This window comes from Macrosteles quadrilineatus, unplaced genomic scaffold (assembly GCF_028750875.1).
Source record: "Macrosteles quadrilineatus isolate MER2022 unplaced genomic scaffold, UCM_ALF_1.0 Scaffold_9__3_contigs__length_116548681, whole genome shotgun sequence".
In the NCBI taxonomy this organism is placed as follows: domain Eukaryota; kingdom Metazoa; phylum Arthropoda; class Insecta; order Hemiptera; family Cicadellidae; genus Macrosteles; species Macrosteles quadrilineatus.
In genome coordinates, this window is record NW_026542602.1 from 35144025 (window position 1) to 35161954 (window position 17930).

At 35.0% G+C, this 17930-nt stretch overlaps 1 protein-coding gene across 1 annotated transcript in view; it reads left to right on the forward strand.

The window, feature by feature from the left end:
* Positions 1-2122: 2122 nt before the first annotated feature.
* The window catches only part of LOC129002698 (pre-mRNA-splicing factor ATP-dependent RNA helicase PRP16), a 40525-nt gene continuing 24717 nt past the window's right edge, over positions 2123-17930 (forward strand). The window contains exons 1-11 of the mRNA XM_054430695.1: positions 2123-2509; positions 6379-6526; positions 9507-9661; positions 10493-10718; positions 12344-12525; positions 13884-14098; positions 14343-14528; positions 15490-15648; positions 16292-16450; positions 17005-17136; positions 17758-17868. Of these exons, the coding sequence (XP_054286670.1) occupies positions 2362-2509; positions 6379-6526; positions 9507-9661; positions 10493-10718; positions 12344-12525; positions 13884-14098; positions 14343-14528; positions 15490-15648; positions 16292-16450; positions 17005-17136; positions 17758-17868 (1821 nt within the window). The 5' untranslated portion in view covers positions 2123-2361. The remainder of the gene's footprint in view (positions 2510-6378; positions 6527-9506; positions 9662-10492; positions 10719-12343; positions 12526-13883; positions 14099-14342; positions 14529-15489; positions 15649-16291; positions 16451-17004; positions 17137-17757; positions 17869-17930) is intronic.

Sequence of the window (17930 nt, forward strand, 5' to 3'; positions counted from 1 at the left end):
TATTTTTTAAGTCTCGAAATTCACGACCATGACGTGTCCCTAGGGTACATTTTCCAACTTTCACGCTGTTTTTAGACTAATTACTCATGCCAAAATATATAAAGCCATATTTTTATGTCATTAATGGTTATTAAACTTACAAAAAAGGAGCATATTATAATTTTATTGTCATTGCAAACTGACTACCATGACAAAATAAGTCTGTCCCTCAATTTGGCGTCACGACCATTTGGGAAAAATTTTCAACTTTGGAGCACGACAGTGGCAAGCCTGGTGTCGATGGAGTCAGTTGGTTTTTAGAGACTACGGGGTGTACTTCAGGATTGTAGTTCCGGTCGTTTCGAGTTGAAAGGAGGAATTACAAGATTAATAAAGGAAAGATTGTGTTTTTTGTAATTTTTGTGTGTCCATGACCGTACGTAGTCATTCGATGAAGTAGACATGGTGTTAATTTTTGTTTATAAGATATTTCAATTGCTAGATTAACCTAGAAGTCCACTTTGTATCCTCGAACATGAGGTGCAGGGCTACCGCCAGAACAGAGCCAAATTAACACGTAATTTCACGACCAAAGTTTCACGACCATCGCGGGGTTTTCACGACCAATCCAGCCTTATGGATTATAGTGTGTTTGGTCGTGACAATAACTGTAATATAATTGTAAATTGAACAGTTTAGTTCAATTGAAACACATATTTTTATCATAACTAACAGTATACTTGAAGGTTTGTTTAGAAAGATTTAGATTATTTCAGACAATTCACGACCGTACCGCTTGTCCCTGACCATCACGTTTATGATTTCTATCATACAAATTTCAAAAATTAAAACATCGTCATATTTCAATGTTTTATACACAACAGAAGCACACCTATATACAAACATAACGATTTTTCGGGTCTCAGGTAAGTTTTTTCGGAGTTATACAAACTTAAAAAGATTTTATTGGCTTTTTTTCAATTTTTTGAGTTTTTTTATTATTTTTCTAGAAAGACCATACCTAAAGCTCAGTGACCTTTTTATTGTATAATGGTCATAAAAGTAAATTAGTTTATAGCAAAACATAGTTATAAAAATAATATTAACTATTTTTAATATTCATTTAAACGTCCGTTATGGTCGTGACAGGATTTTGTGTTTTTCCACTAAAGATGCTCTTTAAAAAAAAAAAAAAAAAAACTACCAAAGATATTGTGTTACCATGGACATTTTATGAAACTTCAAATATTAATGAAATAAAAAAACTAATAAAAGTTTTGAAAAAAAGGGAAAAAATTTTGCAAAGTGCTTTTTCTGAAAACGTACGTTTTTAAATTTTCACTCCGTAACGGATCGTCCCGGTCCCGGATAAACCTTGCAAGAACTGGACCTGCTGTACCACGGCCACCTTTTACTCCAGCCGCGGCCTTCGAAGTGGTAACATTGCAAGTAGTGTAAATTGCAAGAGCTGTTTTGTTTGAATGGTATTTGTGTATTTCTTTTTAAATAGAGGTCGTCCAGTGGTCGAAAACTCGACCAAAAATATGGAATGCAGGCTATAGACTACTCTATTTTCACCTCACGCTGTAAATAAAACATGTGATTGCGCCTTCAACAATGGGCATATCCAGCGATTTGTTCAAATCACGATTACTAGAAAGATACCGGTATGGATAAAAAAACATAAAGAAATAACGTTTTTGGCCCGAAAATAAACATTATTTAACATTTCTTAAATTGAGCTACCAAAACATACTATGCTGTTAGTATAGGATTCGGGCCAACAACTATTGTCATTTGTTTATGTTTATGATCCATACCGGTATTTTTCTAGTAATCATGGTTCAAATCCTGTGACTATTTTTCGGGGTCTCGGTAAAATTCATGATGTTTTCCTGCCATCGTGGCAACGGCTATCATCATTTCTTTAGTTAAAGGTGGCCGTGAATGGTGTTCCCTCAAGAGAAGAGACTTACGTCACGCGATGAGAGCCAGGCAGCCAATAGAATTGTGCGTCCCGTGAGCCTTGCGTAAACTGGACCCCAGCAGACAGTGCAGTGCAAGTGCAAACGCAAACGCCGACGCCAACACCAAACGAAAACAAACAGAGAGGTTAGGAATAGGATCGTTTTGTGTTGTGAGTGTCTACATACCACAGAATGACTGTTTACAAATCAATAATTAATCGACAAAATAATACTCTTTATACCAATTAGGCTTACTAACATTTGTATTTTTACGTTCCAACGTAGTGTCAATATCATCGTCGCTCGTAGTGTTGTAGTAGGGGTTTTCCACGTATTTAGACTTCTACTTGCCGCCACTAAGTACTTAGCCTACATTGAGCAAATTTAAGCCGATGTTTTCAATTGTTTAATAAATATGGAGTGTGACGAAGATGGGGTTTTCAGATTAGAAGGTAGCCAGAACGAAAAAGGCGGTTTAATCATTAAGAAAAAGCCTGTGGCAGGAGCTAATTTTCAATTTAAAGTTCCTAAGCCATCTCTTTTAGGACTGGACAAGTTAGCAGGTAAGTTAACTTTTAGTTCAGGGCTACTTAGATATAAAATAGACTAGGCCTACATTTAATGCAGGGTTTGCACCCGATTTTTGAAATTATTTTTCATTTTAGGCCTACTCTAAATAGCCTACAACGCTGATTCTGAAAATGACGTAGCCTACTTTTTCCGCGGATAAAGATCATAATCCCAAAAAACGACGGTAATGTTGTTTCCTTTAGTCCCTACTGCAGGAGATATTTAGGAATTTGCCACGATCACAGACAGGACACCTAACCACAATAGGCTAAAGTTTCCTTGATTGTTGGGGACAACGATGATGTCTTTGTAAGTTGGGAATATGTTTCCCTAATATTTTAGCACGATTGGAAATTGATTGATGATTTTTAGCGTGAACAAGGAATTTGTCTAGAATTTCCATGACCAAGGAAGATGATGATAATGTTCCTGTGACCATGTTGTAGGCTATACGTAGGCCTACAATATTTTACCACGATTGTGGAGTAAGACTATAAGATGTTTCTGTTATCATGTAAAACAAGTAATTACGGCGATAAACAGGATATTTGTCATGATTGTGTGAGAAGGTAAGGATCTCCACACGACCATGACAAATAGACATTACCTATATTACAGCTATATTGTCACTGATAAGGCGAGGCAAGGTCAAATTAAGCGAGTTTGAGTCAGACTGGCGGAGGTCGGATTAGTGGAGATGGTTCTACTGTACGACCCCCTCTTAACCGACCTCGTATTAACCGATAATAATACAGTGTGTTTTAACCGACCTTGCTTTGAGGGCAGTTCGGTTTAACTGCCGCTTTCTAGGAATCTTGGCATTTCCGCTCCCACGCTGGGCAATGAGAACTGAACAATAACGCACTTACACTGGGATATGATGTAATTTTTATATCTACTTACAGTATTTTTAACGCTGAATCCAAAAATGCAATCAGTTTTTGTCGGAGAGATTCCTAAGTGGCCGTAAAACAAAGAGTGGTTAGAGTTACGAATCTAAGGATAATTGAGCGGTACTGAAGGTAATGGTAATATGGCGTGGTCTGGACGGGTCCGTACTGAGTGAGGAGTGAGGACTGAGTGAGAAGAGCAAACAACTGTTTACTTGATCTAATGCGGAATGAAATCAAATCAATTCGTTTTGAAACCAAATAATCAGTTCTTATTTAGGCATGTGAGGAAGGTAGGTCGGGTTTTATGCGGATTCGTGACAGTATTAAGTGTTTTGAAGTGAGGTTAGATTAGGTCAGGTAAAAGTTAGATTAGGCTATAATGAACCGACTCATTAATTTATGCAACTTCCAGACTGTTTTCGCACAATTGATATAGTGGGTGAAACACAATGAAATAACAATATATCAAAAATGCTTGAAGTTGCATAAATTAATGAGTCGGTTCATTATAACCTAACCTTTAACTTACCTAATCTAACCTCACTTCAAAAGACTTAATACAGTCACGAATCCGCATAAAGTCTGACCTATCTTCCTCACATGCCTTTTCTGACATAAAATGTGATTTAAAAATTAATATTAAGGTTGGGTTGGGTTAGGTTACCTACCTTAGTTTAAAATATAATACATAACTTAATTTTTTTACTACAGTAACTTATGCAGAAAATATTTTAACTTAACCTACCTTGCTTAATACTTTGGCCTATACAGCTTTGCTGCAGCCTTATGAAACCGCGTGGACTCGTTTGTTGTTAGGGTTCCGTTTCTTGAACTGAAACTCCGCCAGGTACCCGACGAAATGCTCGGACCTCACCCCGTATTTAGGGATGTGGTCTCGAACGTCTCTCCAACACCGCTCAATTCGGTTTGTATGGGCACCCGTGACGGGATCAATGAAGTCAGTACTATGGTTCACAGTTAAATGTTGGAAGCCAGATCACATAAGAAGCATGCAGGATGATAGAGGTTTCAAAGTGAAATTGAAAGAATTTTTGATACAGAGGGCACTTTATTCATTTGATGACTTTTTTAAGTTTAGAACAGATAATAGATCTTAAAATTCAGACCAACCATTACAACCTGGAGTAGTGTGATCAATACTGTCCTACTAATAATTTTGATTGTAGCCTACCTATTCATGTAATTATTTTTATGTTAATTGTTTGACACTATTCATGTAAACATGTATATACAAATATGAATAAAGATCTTTTGATTTGATTTGAAGCCGTACTCCCGCAATCTGCTGTAGGCTATGACTTCCAACAGTCAGTGATTATGGTACTGCCAGGCAAAACCCAGCGGCGGATTAGTCAAATTAGGGTGCGCCTTGAGCAGTCAGGAATGGGGATTAAAGATGTTTTTGTCGAGCCTACCTCGGTTGTATTTACGTTTACCAAATTTTGCCTCGTCTATTTCAAAATCTCACCTGGCCCGCCTAGTCTTTCAGAATTTGTTACACAATCGTCAATGTACACTTCTCTTATAAACGAATACCAATCTACAACAGTTTTACTTGACAGATTTAGATTTGTTTCCAGGAATTTTTGCCAGGGTGGGTAAAAAAAAGATAATGATTGACTAATCGCCAAAGCGTACGAATTTGTAATCTGGATTTGCCGAAAAAAGTGTCTACTCTGCAAGATCGCACCCACTCACACCTTTTAGCTTTCTTCTTGTTAATTGAAACTCTGTTCCAGCATCTGAAAAACCACTGATCGTTCAACTTTATGTTTGAATTACACCTCGGACAATTTGTTTCGTAACCCCGTGCTTAATTAAAAAACTTTTAATTTCATTATCATCGAACACAACCGTTTCATAAAAATTTAGGTCACACGCATTGCAAATATCAGCCATTACTAATTTCTAAATCGGCAACAATAATTTTTAAACTTACTTGATAATTAATAAGTTGCTATTGCAGATGATGTTATTAATCTGGATCTATTTTCTGGGCGCATTTTAGCGTAATAATCAGTGACAGTATCAATTTGGCATTGGTGATGCGGTCGTGTTATTGTATAGGGTAAAAAATCCTTGCATTTTAGGAGAATAAATTACATTTATTGATTAATTACGCATATTGTCTCAGTTTGTCATCATCGTTCTAGAGCGTAAAGCACATTTGATTTGTTATCTGTACGGCAAATTTATAACATCGTAAAGTGCGTTACGATTTTGAGAACTCATTATCTTATCGCTGGAGTAAACAAACAAGCAACTTGTAGGTAGGTCAGGGAAGGGGGGTTAACAACTCCAAGGTCAAGGTAGTTTTTGTGCCTTTAGGGAGAGGCTACAAATAAACATCCTGTCTTGTAACAAAATGTTTGCTTGTATCTTTAATTTCGATAAAAGGTTCTGTACTGTATTACGATGGATTTGGAAAGCATAAATTAATACATTAGGCCTAGAGTACTAAAGTTATTAGAATAGGAATTTTTATTGACTCTTGCTCTTGACTCTTTGATGACTTTATACATAGAAAAGTTGCTGGTGAAATCAGGGGACAAAACACTTCATTGAGACAGAGTATAGGAAGTGAAGAAAAACTGTGTACGGTACATGAGTGGTGTACTGGTATATTCCACTGAAAGAAGGCCTATTTGACTTAACCGTGTTTTGTTTTTATTTGTGACTTTTCTATCAATACGAAAAAGGAGATAAGTTTTCGTTTGATAAATAATGCAAGCATGACTTAAAATACCTAATGATTATATAATTCCAAATGAATAGCACTTCATTATGTTATGATTTTAGGGATTGCCCGTTTTAACCGACCTTTTGAGTTATCCGACCTAGGCCCGATCCATTAGGGTGGGTTAAGAGGAGGTCTAGGCCTACTGTATTGAATTTCCTCATAAATTGAACTCTAGTAATGCATATTGTTAATTTTTATTCTATTACAGCACAAAGAAGGAAAGAACGTGAAGACTCAGTTGAAAAAGAAACTAAAAAGTCCAAATTACTGTCTTACACTGATGAGGATGACGGTGTAAGTGTAGAAGAAAGTCCTCGCAAGGCAGAAAAGAAAGACAAAAAGAGGGACAAAGACAGGTGAGTTTTCCTAAAATAGGCCTATATATAATGCTGTGAAAAAGAGCCAGGGCCTCTTATTACTCTTAATTAGGCTTCAGTTCACCAACTAGTACTCCCCACCAGGGCCGAACTTACCTAGGGGCGGACGGGGCGAGCGCCCGGGGCCCCCGGGCCTAGGGGGGCCCCGAAAGGGGCCCCTTGCACAGAAGTTTTTATTAATATTTTCGAAAATTAATCATACACTTACAGAATGGCCTTTTTTTAACAGCTTTATTGTCGTTATCCTATATTTAAGGTTATTGTTAAGAGAATTTTAAGGTATTACTAAGACCAAAATTCTTTACTCTAAAGGACTTTTCCTCAAGGGTTGCACTGGGCCCCGCGCTTAGACCTAGTTACCACGAACATAGCTGTTAGGTTGTGACGGACCAGTTTGAGTTTCAATGACGCCGTTCACACAAACGTACGGCCGTGGCGATCGAGTTGAAGGGGCCCCTTCGCTTGGGGCAAAAAATACAATAAATAATATGAAAACTCTTGTCCTGACGTAGAACGTAACTTGTACAAGAACTTGTTGGGTTGAATGGAGATTCAATGGAGTTCTAATACTTTTGAAAAATAAAAACATTGCTCTGTTTATGTTTTATTAGATGTTATTATTTTACCTCTAAGTATATGCCAATCACGATTTTAAGGGGCAGAAGTATTATATTAACCATTCAATTTAAAGGTTTTGTAAAATAGTAATTAAGTTATACGTCGAAATTTGGATCTTCAATTTAGTCGCTAAGAGTCAAAATCATACAGCGCCAGTAGGATAAAAAAATATATATAGACATTTTATGACAACTAGGGTCGTCTGATGTTAACAAAAATTACATTATTTTGGGCGAGCGTTGTCGACTGAAATCGTAAAAAAGCAACGAGCAGCTGCAACAATAAATGATAATGAGCTGATAAGGGATCCTGTCTAGTCCTGTCTGTCTCACGCACGCGCATACACATACATACAATGCCTTATCGCCTATCCAAAACAATTTAAATCACTTTACTTCCAGTGTGTTTTTTGTTGACATTGTCGTACTTTTGTGTTGTATTTTATAAATAATCCTGCAAACACTACAAAGAACAAATTAATGTTGTATTGAATGTTATTTTTGTGTTGTATTAATCTGAGATATTGAATACATTTAAACATCTTTCAGTTGCTCATATAAATGGTTAGCTTGTGATTGGTTATTAGACTTGTATTGTAACATTTACACGTCAAGAAAAAACTCAAACTTGTTAAAGTTCTTAATGATACTTTTCATGCTAGGGATTTAACATATTATACAAACGAGAATTTCATGCCAAAACCACTATGAAAATAAACATAAGTCATAGTTTATGGTTTTATAGTTTTAGTGCAGCCAAGAAATGTAGGAAAGGGGGTTTTAATATTGCCATGCCAACGTGGCCAACGTATCAGAGTGGGAAGTGACATTTATTTATAGGGAAAATAACTATGTTCTAAACGTTATAATGATTAATCTATAAAAAGTAAACTTTAAAATTGTTTTGACTTGTATCTTATAAACTTAGTAAAAGGTTTGTTAGTAAAATTATAGTAAGTTATAAAATATATTAAAGCTTTATCAGTTTATGCATTATCTCTGACTTACATCATGTAATTAAATATAATTTATTCCATTAATTAATGTTAGTTATTTTTTATTTGTGTTTTCATTCAAGCACCAAATAGAATGTGTATTACAGTAAACAAATTTAAATTAAACCTTTTACAAGTACGCGTGTTATTTTATTTTTATTTTATCTATAGTTTTCATTATTTGTTGCAAAGGATATTATATTTTAATGTATTGCAAAAAAAATTGTAAGGTACCTGCTAGGTATATTAAAATTTTATAAATACAATTACAACAAGAACAAATCATAACATTACACCGTACATTGTAGCTATTTTCAGACTTAAAATATTACATAAAATTAGTTTATGCAAAATACAGCATACTATTCTAACAGGTTTACATATTAATTCACCTTGAAATTGTCTATTTAAAATTAGTGTGCATGTAATATGCGTTAAATTGTGTAACGTATTTGTTCTCGTATAATCATACTGGGGGCCCCATCGGCAAATTCGCCCGGGGCCTCTGAAGTCCTAAGTCCGGCCCTGCTCCCCACACAAATCCTGCTTTTCTAAAAGATACCTAGCCAATGGGTAAGAGAGAGCAACGACTTTGATGCGGGGGAGGAGATGTCCAGCAGCAATGGTTTTGAGGAGGAAACTCTACTATTACCAAGACAAAAATAGAGTGAGCTTCTGAAAATCTAATCCCAATTGTTGATTATCATTTCAAAAAATTTGATGCAGCCAATTCGTTGAATTACTAAAGTAGGTACCGTTCAGCATACAATATAACCACATACGAGTAAATCAAGAAATGACCAAATTATTTCTGTCTTAAACTAAAGCACGGCCACTGCGCGAGAGATCCTTGTAAAATTCCAGTCCGACTATTCTCCGTAAGCCTTTCGCTTCTTAAAAGGTTTGTACTGTATTCATTGGTAATAGTATGGACAGCTCAAGAAATTATCAAATTGTTTCTGTTTGAAAAACCTTGGTACGGTATCCACCTAAAAGCAATTATATTTGCTGATTCCTTTTATGAAATGTTTTGTTGCACATAGAAATATTTAATTTATCTGTGTTTTTATTAAAAACTATTAAAAGTAGGTAGGCCTAGCATAAAAGATAAATATCCAGGCGATATAATTCACTATTAAAAGACTCTCCAATTTCAAATTGTAGTTTTTATTATAGCAAGAACGAGATCAAAGGTTTCTACTTTCTTTTGTATCGATTAAGGTTTTTTTTTGTTAAAGTGCTACCATGTGATTTCTATAACATAAGAAATATGAAAGTTTTCAAAACAATTAAGAAAACCAAATTTTCTATTTGATTTCTTGAAGAGTTAGTGACTTAATATTACAGACATTACCGTGAGACTCGCAATGAGACCCCGTCTCACACGGGAGGTATCTCACGTGAGGCACGAGAGCGGCAGGAGGCTCGACTGAGACGGGACAGGGAGAAGGGACTTTACACCTCCACCAAGGATAAGGAAGACAAACAACGAGAGAATAGAGGTAAGGAACAAACTCGATTGTTATTTATATGAACTTATTCACTAGGCAGAGATGACTGCACATTTTGTTACTGTATCGTACCACATTGTGCAATATTGTGTGTATTTTTACTAATATTGTATGGATAGGTGCTATTTCAACATATTAAAAGCCTTAAGTTTTACTGTACGGCTAACAATTCTAAAGTAGGCTAACTGTTGATGGTTTATTATACAATAACATACCAAGTCAGACTTACCATTGCATGTGTTTTAGAATATTCAAGATTTTAATAGGCATCAAAACATTTCTTTTCTTTTCGTTTTCTTTTGATAGCCATGTTTTATTAAATTCTTGTATCACTCGTAAAATTTATTTTTACATTTCTTTAAGGTTGCAAACTATTGGCTAAACTTGTTGTTATACTGATTGATTTAATAAGTTCCTCAATTAATCAATTTAAGTCTTTCTCTTTTAATTTATTGAAATGGCTTTGGTATAGACTTTTAGAAACTAAAAGTAGGCCTACCGTATGAAACTAGTCAATTATAAGTTTTTTTTTTCTGCTTCATTCTTAATCCTGAATATAAATTTTAAAGGAGTCTATAGGCATCACAAAATAAATCTCACTATCTAAGAATGTATTTTTTGTAATGAAAAATCGTAGGGCCTACTGGTACTTAAGAGTAAACAAATTAAATTAATTAATTAAGGCCTACCGGTGCCCATACTTCTCAAGAGTTGGCTGTTAGAAACGAGTAAACAATATTGCTTTCCATTAGTTTTGACAAGAAACAAGTTTTACACAATTTGCTTGTCTGATGTTCTTTTGCTAAATTGCATTGTTTTCAGACAAAGAGTGGGACAGGCGTAGAGATAAGGATCGGGAAAGAGACAGAAGCCATAAAGACAAGGATAGGAGGAAATCACAAGAAAGAGACAGAAACAGAGACAGGGACAGGAGTGAGAGGGAAGGCAGCGAAAGACGGAGTGGAAGAGAGTGGTCGGAAACGCCAAGTATTCGCTTCAAAGATGAACCTTGGACACCCAATATCAAATCTAAAGATTCTACATCAAGGTACAAACAGTTGTCTATTATAGTCTTTTTTAAATTTTCTCATACATTAAGTTTTCTTTAAAATGTAGGGTCTATAGACTTTCAAATCACTTTCTTTAGAGCCTTCTGTAAATTAAAACATTTCATCACATCTTTTGCTAATATGGTGTACGGTATAGAACTCTCTTATGTTAAGAAATTAGGGATGGACAAGATTGGATTTTTAGTTTGAGACAAGACGAGACGGGATTTTTATTTCTCATAAAATTTTGAGATTAAATCAAGACGGGATTTCCCTTCTTAGGCTATACATAATGGAAAATGCACTTCAACATTTTAACCTGACTTTGTAACATTGTTAAATACCTACTGATGACAGATGACTGGTAAAATACAAAAACAATACTGTAATAACAGGCAAGAATATTAAAAATCTTTTATCAAACAACATCAATAAAAAACATCAGTAAAAAAAAACAAATATTAACTAGGCCTAGGCCTACCTTGTAAAAAATAACTTACACATAGGACATGGTGATGTGATATCAGTTAGGATACTATAGTTCAAATTTGAAAAATTCAAAATTTATCAGTCTGAAACGTCAGTCTTACTAGTTAAGCGTTCAATTACAATGATAGAACTTTGAAAAATACCAAATTTACCAATCTAAAACAAGTATCAAGTAATAATTTTTCAGTCTTTTGTTATTTTAAAAATTATTTTTGAGTGACCTGTTTTGGCTATGTTTACAGTTAAAACATGTCTCGCACAGCTTACACTCTAAACAAAACTTCTCATCATTTGCGATGTCAAAACAAAATTTATAAAACAATTAAAGCAATATTTACATGTAGAGAATTATTTAAATAAGAACGCCTTTGCAAAGGAAACACAACAACAACACGCTCCTTTACTGCGCATATCTGAACAGGCTGTATTTGGGAGAAGCACGCAATGTTAAACTACTAATATTAATTCAATTCAAATATCTTTATTCGTATTAGTAATATTCATTCTAATATGACGGAGCCCCTGGCATTTAAAATGCCAGAAAGGGTGCGAGTCCTAATGGCTTAGGTCACACGTTGGCCTGACTTGAAGTAATGTGACAAACAATTCCAGGTCTGTGTCCAACAGAGTAGAGGGGGTTTTTAGGCTGCCTACCTCTGTGCGTAAAAGCATTTTCCCTCCTCTCCCTAAAAAAAAATATATATATATGACGGAGCCCCTGGACGACGTATACATGGCTTTTTGGTTTACCTTCTTCAGTAGTCCAACATTTCAATTATTTACAGCTTACATGTTTTCTTTCAATATCTTCAGAGCTTGCAACACATTTAAAAATTGGTAGCACTTTTATCACACGGTGGCAATTGTAGTTAGAGTTGTCTAGGTCGTACGACGAATATTATCGTCCAACTACAACTGCCGCCATGTCATGATAGCACTATAAAGTTTGGTGTGTTTAAATATCTTTTGTGTATTGTACAGTTTAGTGTTAAATTTTATTTTGATGTTTTTGTGGGTTACTAACTCTAAAGATGTTGTAAAGAAAAATGTCAGCTGTAAATAATTTAAATGTTGACTAAAAATAAGCCTAAAAAGTTAAACTACTACAATATGGTTGGATTTGAACTGTTTGTAGGACGTCCTGGGACGATGATGACCCGACACCTTCGCGTAATTCAGCCTGGGATCTGCCGACACCTCGCACGTACAACAAGGACGAGTCTGACTGGTCGACTCGCAGACCTACTCCAGCCCATAGATACAACACCTGGGCCAAGGATAGGAAACATTCTGGAGCTACTCCATTGCCAGGCAAAGGTAACGTTAGTTATTTATCAGTTTGTTTGGCATCAAACTTTTTTTTAGTGGTATAACTGGTTACTATTTTATGGGAGAATGGGGCGAATACTTCACAGTAGTGTTCCAAAGGGTTGTAGTGTCAATCAATGAGCCAACTAACCTATTTCAAACACTACTTTTGGGTAAAGAAATATTGTTGATAACACAAGAAGAGGTTTGAATTTGTAAACCTGATGTACAATGAAACAATGAAATTGACACATTAGTAGGTAACAACAAAATGATTAGTTTGGCTCATTAAAAAATTATCAAGTTAAATAAAAAATCTGCTGGGTTTTAAAAGTTCATAATTGAAAAGAATAACTACTTTAATTGTAGTTTAAAGGACTTTTCCATTTTCCAAGCTAAATGTTTTTAAATAACTTCTTGATCAGTATAAGCGTAAATATATGTTTAAACGTTTAAAGTGTTATAAGACGTTTCTTTTATTTACTTTCCGTAAATGTTTTTACTTCATTTCTGGTAAAGCTAGTAAAGCAATATTATACTTGAATATACATAACCAAACAACATTGATATTACATTTTTAACTCAAGCCTAGCCGAAAAAAAAATCTTTAGTCTCACATAATGCTTAATGTCACTTATTTCTCTTTCCTTCATCAGTTATCGTGTGTCTCATATTTAGCTTCTTATCTTATTTATTTGTGTTGTATTCTTAATCACTCTTATTTATTGTTATTTAATGCTAAGTTACTATTTTTTATTGTTGTTGTTATTTAATAATTAATATTTATTATTATTCGTAGTCTATGAATGTTTCACTTTAGGCTATAATCAATTTCATGAACTCATAGCATGTTCTCAATTTTTGTATTAACTAGGATAGTGCTGCAATGTAAATGGGATTTGTATTCTGTTTTGTAGTATGTTAAAAATAAAATAAATAAAAACATATTATTCAACATACAAAGAGATAAGTGTAAAGAGGTAAGTAAAGAGATAAGTAAAGAGATAAGTGTCAAAATGCAGTAAACAAATCAGATAATAGAAAAGTAATTTGTATAAGAATAAGATATGTAGGCCTCAAATTTTAAATCTGATTCCATTTTGGTTTTACAAAGTTTTAGGGTCCTGATACTTTCACAAAATATTTTCAAATCTACTTGATAAATTTTATAAACTTTCAAAACTTTCGATGCACAAATGATCAAGCAGTATAAAATCAAATGTAAACCTCTTAGTTGGACACTCTGTATGTAATGGGCTCCATTACATTAAGTGGTGTGACATTTGTGTCATGTAACAGTTTATTGTCTTAACACTTGTGTTAAATGCCAAGAATCACTGATTGCAACTAATTCATCCCAATTTCAGAGTCAGAGGTGGCCTGGGGGGGCAGCAGTGACAGGGCTCAGTGGGAAGCCGAGCAGCTGCGGCTAGACAGGGAGTGGTACGCTCTAGACGACGGAGCCGACACTGCCAACAACCCGTTCAGCAACGTCAGCGAGGAGTACGCTCGCAAGAAGGAACAACAACTGGAGCAGCGCAAGAAGAAACGGATGAGCGCTCAGCAGAGACAGATCAACAAGGTATGAAATACTTAGATTTAGTTTAAACAAAACAAATTCATAGTTCGACAAAATGTGGTTCCAGGCGATAGATTATTTTTGTTTAATGTGATCCAAAGTGATAATTGAATTTCAAACATTTCGTAGTTTTTTAGTGTGTGTCCAAACATAATGGTCTATTACACAGTTAGTTACAGAAACAAGAACTTGGTAGTTGGTAAATCAATGGTATATCACAACGTTAAACCGAATATTGTGGTTACAGGACAATGAGCTATGGGAGCGTAACCGTATGTTGACCAGTGGAGTGGTACAGTCGGTGGATGTTGATGATGATTTTGACGAGGAGAGTGAGGCTAGAGTTCATCTGCTCGTACACAACATCGTGCCTCCATTCCTCGACGGACGGATCGTCTTCACCAAACAACCAGAACCTGTTATACCTGTCAAGGTAAGTAATACCCTGAGTAGCTAAGTTGTTAGTGTGGACTAAGAACTTAGTAAACCTTAAATTAGTGCAATTAAATCTTAATTGCACTCCATTGTCTTTCCCTATTTCATTTTTTTCATTCCCCTTTAGATTTTTGTGGTCAACCTATTTTTTGTTGTTGTTGTACCCTAAGAATATTTTCCTTAATTCCTTATCTCTACACACTCTCTATTTTTCCTTTTTGTGGTCATCCTCTCCTTAGTGCCACCGGTGAGATTCTGTTTCCATTACTTTCAAACCTATTTGTGATTTGTAAGATATCGTTCAAACTTGTCCACATTGCTTACAATTTTATAAAATTATTTTATTAAAATCTCTTACCTTACCTAGCTGGCCACTCAAACCTAAGCTGGTTTTTGGCCTCTCTAACAGCTCTGTGCCATCTTTCTCGGTCCTTCATCATCTCCTCTGTAACGGACATCCTTCTCATATCCTTGGTCCCACCATTGCAGCCTAGGGCATTATAAAATCTCTTAAATGAATTTAATTGTTCAAAAGAAGAAATAATGATTTTTTATTAGATAAATCAAATGATGAAGATTTGATGGGCTGCAGTATGACTATTAAATTAATTTGTTGAAAAAATGTAGTGGAAGCAACCAGACTTGTAATAATCATATCCCAAGAGCTTCAGAAGCTATTTACTCAAGACAAAATACACCCATTTCAGTACTTCTTCAGTAGGGGTAAAAGAAGATAAAATTATTTTGGAAATTTTATATGCAACAATATTTCATAATCACCTTCAGATTTTGATAGTGAAAACCACTAAACTCTTTTCTAAAAAAAATCTTTACATTTCTGTTTATACAATGAAAGATTTTTCCAACCAAGAGAAGCGATTCAAATGAATGTTATGTTAGCAATCGTAGAGTGTATATTTACTTAGGCTACTGATGATTTGATTTTTGGGGTCTCACAGGATGCATCGTCTGACATGGCAATGGTGGCAAGGAAAGGTTCGGCTCTGGTGAGAGTCTTCCGAGAACAGAAAGAACGAAAGAGGGCACAGAAGAAACATTGGGAACTCGCTGGAACCACAATAGGAAATATCATTGGTCTTGAGAAAAAGGATGAAAAGGTATAATTTTATGAAATATACTTTTTTTTTTCTTGTGCCAAATATATTTAATTGCTTTGGATCCAATCTGTGCACATCTGTATTTGTATCTAGCACATACTAAGATTGATAAAACAGAGTAGTAATTCTAAACACTATCATTGATAATCATTGTACATTTGATTGGAGACGTGGCATATGACAAGTTTACGTGACCATTCTGAGTGTGACTTGAGTGATAAGTGGAATCTGGTTTTGATTCTTAAATTCTGATTCGAGACATCTACAAATAATTCCTCTTTGACTATTTTTAAAAAAGGGTTTAAAACTACTAAGCCAAACAAATACACATTTAGTATTTACAAATTTTGGTTACCAAAAGTAACTGATAGTGGATAATGTAGCTTAGCTAGCAGAAGTTGAATTATGAATGTCAATAATTATATATATTGATGTCAGTTGATTCTAAAGGCTTTAGCACAATAAATAATTAGTTATGGATGGTTGAAACGCTAAAGCGGTGACTTTCAGAACAAATCCTTTACTGAGAAAATCTCAAATGTAATCTCGTCCTGATATATATAGAATATATTTTTCCCAAAAATTACCTGAAATTTCAGGACCCTTCCTACCCATCCTAAAACGATAAACCGTTTGTCTTCAGGATGACAGACAGGGCCAGGACGATGTGACGGATTACAAAACAGATCAGAAGTTTGCTGAACACATGAAAGACACTCCAGAAGCCAGTAGTGACTTTGCAAAGAAGAAAACAATAACAGAACAAAGAAGATATCTTCCTGTCTTTGCTGTCAGGCAAGAGGTAAATAACAGTTCTACCAAAATTAAGTTGATCTAGTTTTGAAATTGGAGTTTTTTTTTTGTGAAGAAAAGATTCAAACCCCAGTATTTTTTATTATATAATGTTGACCTTTTGTTAGATTGCATAACTTTATTGCCCAATGAGACTAAAAGTGGTATCTAGGTCTGGGATTGACCACGTTTGACCCTTTTGATTTGCGAAAGTGATTAGGCCCATGGCGAGCACCAAACACACTTAGCTATGCAAACAATTCATATCTAATTGAATTTGCTCAATTTTATCACTTCATCAATTTTATTTCAGTGAAATAAATTAAACTCATACTGTAAATGTTATGTTAACTGTAAGGGAATCCAAATACAACTTTTCTTTTAATGTGAATCTGTAAAATCTTCATAAAGTGAATATAAATTTGCTTAGTCAGCAGACTTATAGCTTTGAGGGTTGGTTTTTATCAAACAACTCAAACCACTACCCAGAAATTGTGGTTATCATCTTACCCTGACAAGCTGGCTGTTTAATGACATTAAATACATTTGATTATGTTGTTCCAGTTGTTGAATGTCATTAGAGAGAACAGTGTGGTCATCATTGTGGGAGAGACAGGTTCAGGCAAAACTACACAACTCACACAGTATCTGCATGAAGATGGATACAGTAAATACGGCCTCATAGGGTGTACTCAGGTACATTACTCTACATTAAACATACTTATGCTGTATAAATACAGTAGGCCTACGTGTTGGTTATTCTCAGGTCTGGGCATATAGTAGGTTTCGTTATCTTCTTCCATTCCTCCACACATTCTCTTCCTCCATTTTTCTCTTTACCTTATCCATCAACCTTCTAGGTCTTCCTTTTGGTCTCCTTCCCTCTATTACCATCAACTCCACTACCCTCTTATTTTTTTCTTGCGTAGTCTTTTCAGATGTCAAAATCATCTGTCTTACTTTTTCTACTCTCCCTCTTAGGCGTTCCTTCTTATTTTCTTCTCAAACTCAACCCCACCTTGTCTTTTCCCTCTTGGTACCCTTAAGATAGTTCTACATTAATTAAGTAAATTAACATGGAATACGTCATCTTAACACTGCTGTCTGTAAAATATATTTTTCTCTTGTATTGTTTGCAGTGGAGTTTTAAAATTAGCACTGCAATAGACAATGTGTATTTAATAGTTGGCTACTTTGTAATTTGTTCTTGTTAGTGAAAAATTTACCATCCACTAAGACATTATCGTATATAATATATGAGGCTAATGTATAGATGCGTCTAATCTGTCCAATGCCTTACATCATGTCATGTTACAGCCCAGGAGAGTAGCAGCCATGTCGGTAGCCAAGAGAGTCAGTGATGAGATGGGCTCTAAGCTGGGAGAGACTGTTGGTTATGCGATACGTTTCGAGGATTGTACTTCTGAGGTGATAACTCTACCCTATTTTAGGTTAACAATTCTAGGTGCTAGCAAATTTCAGCCTTAATT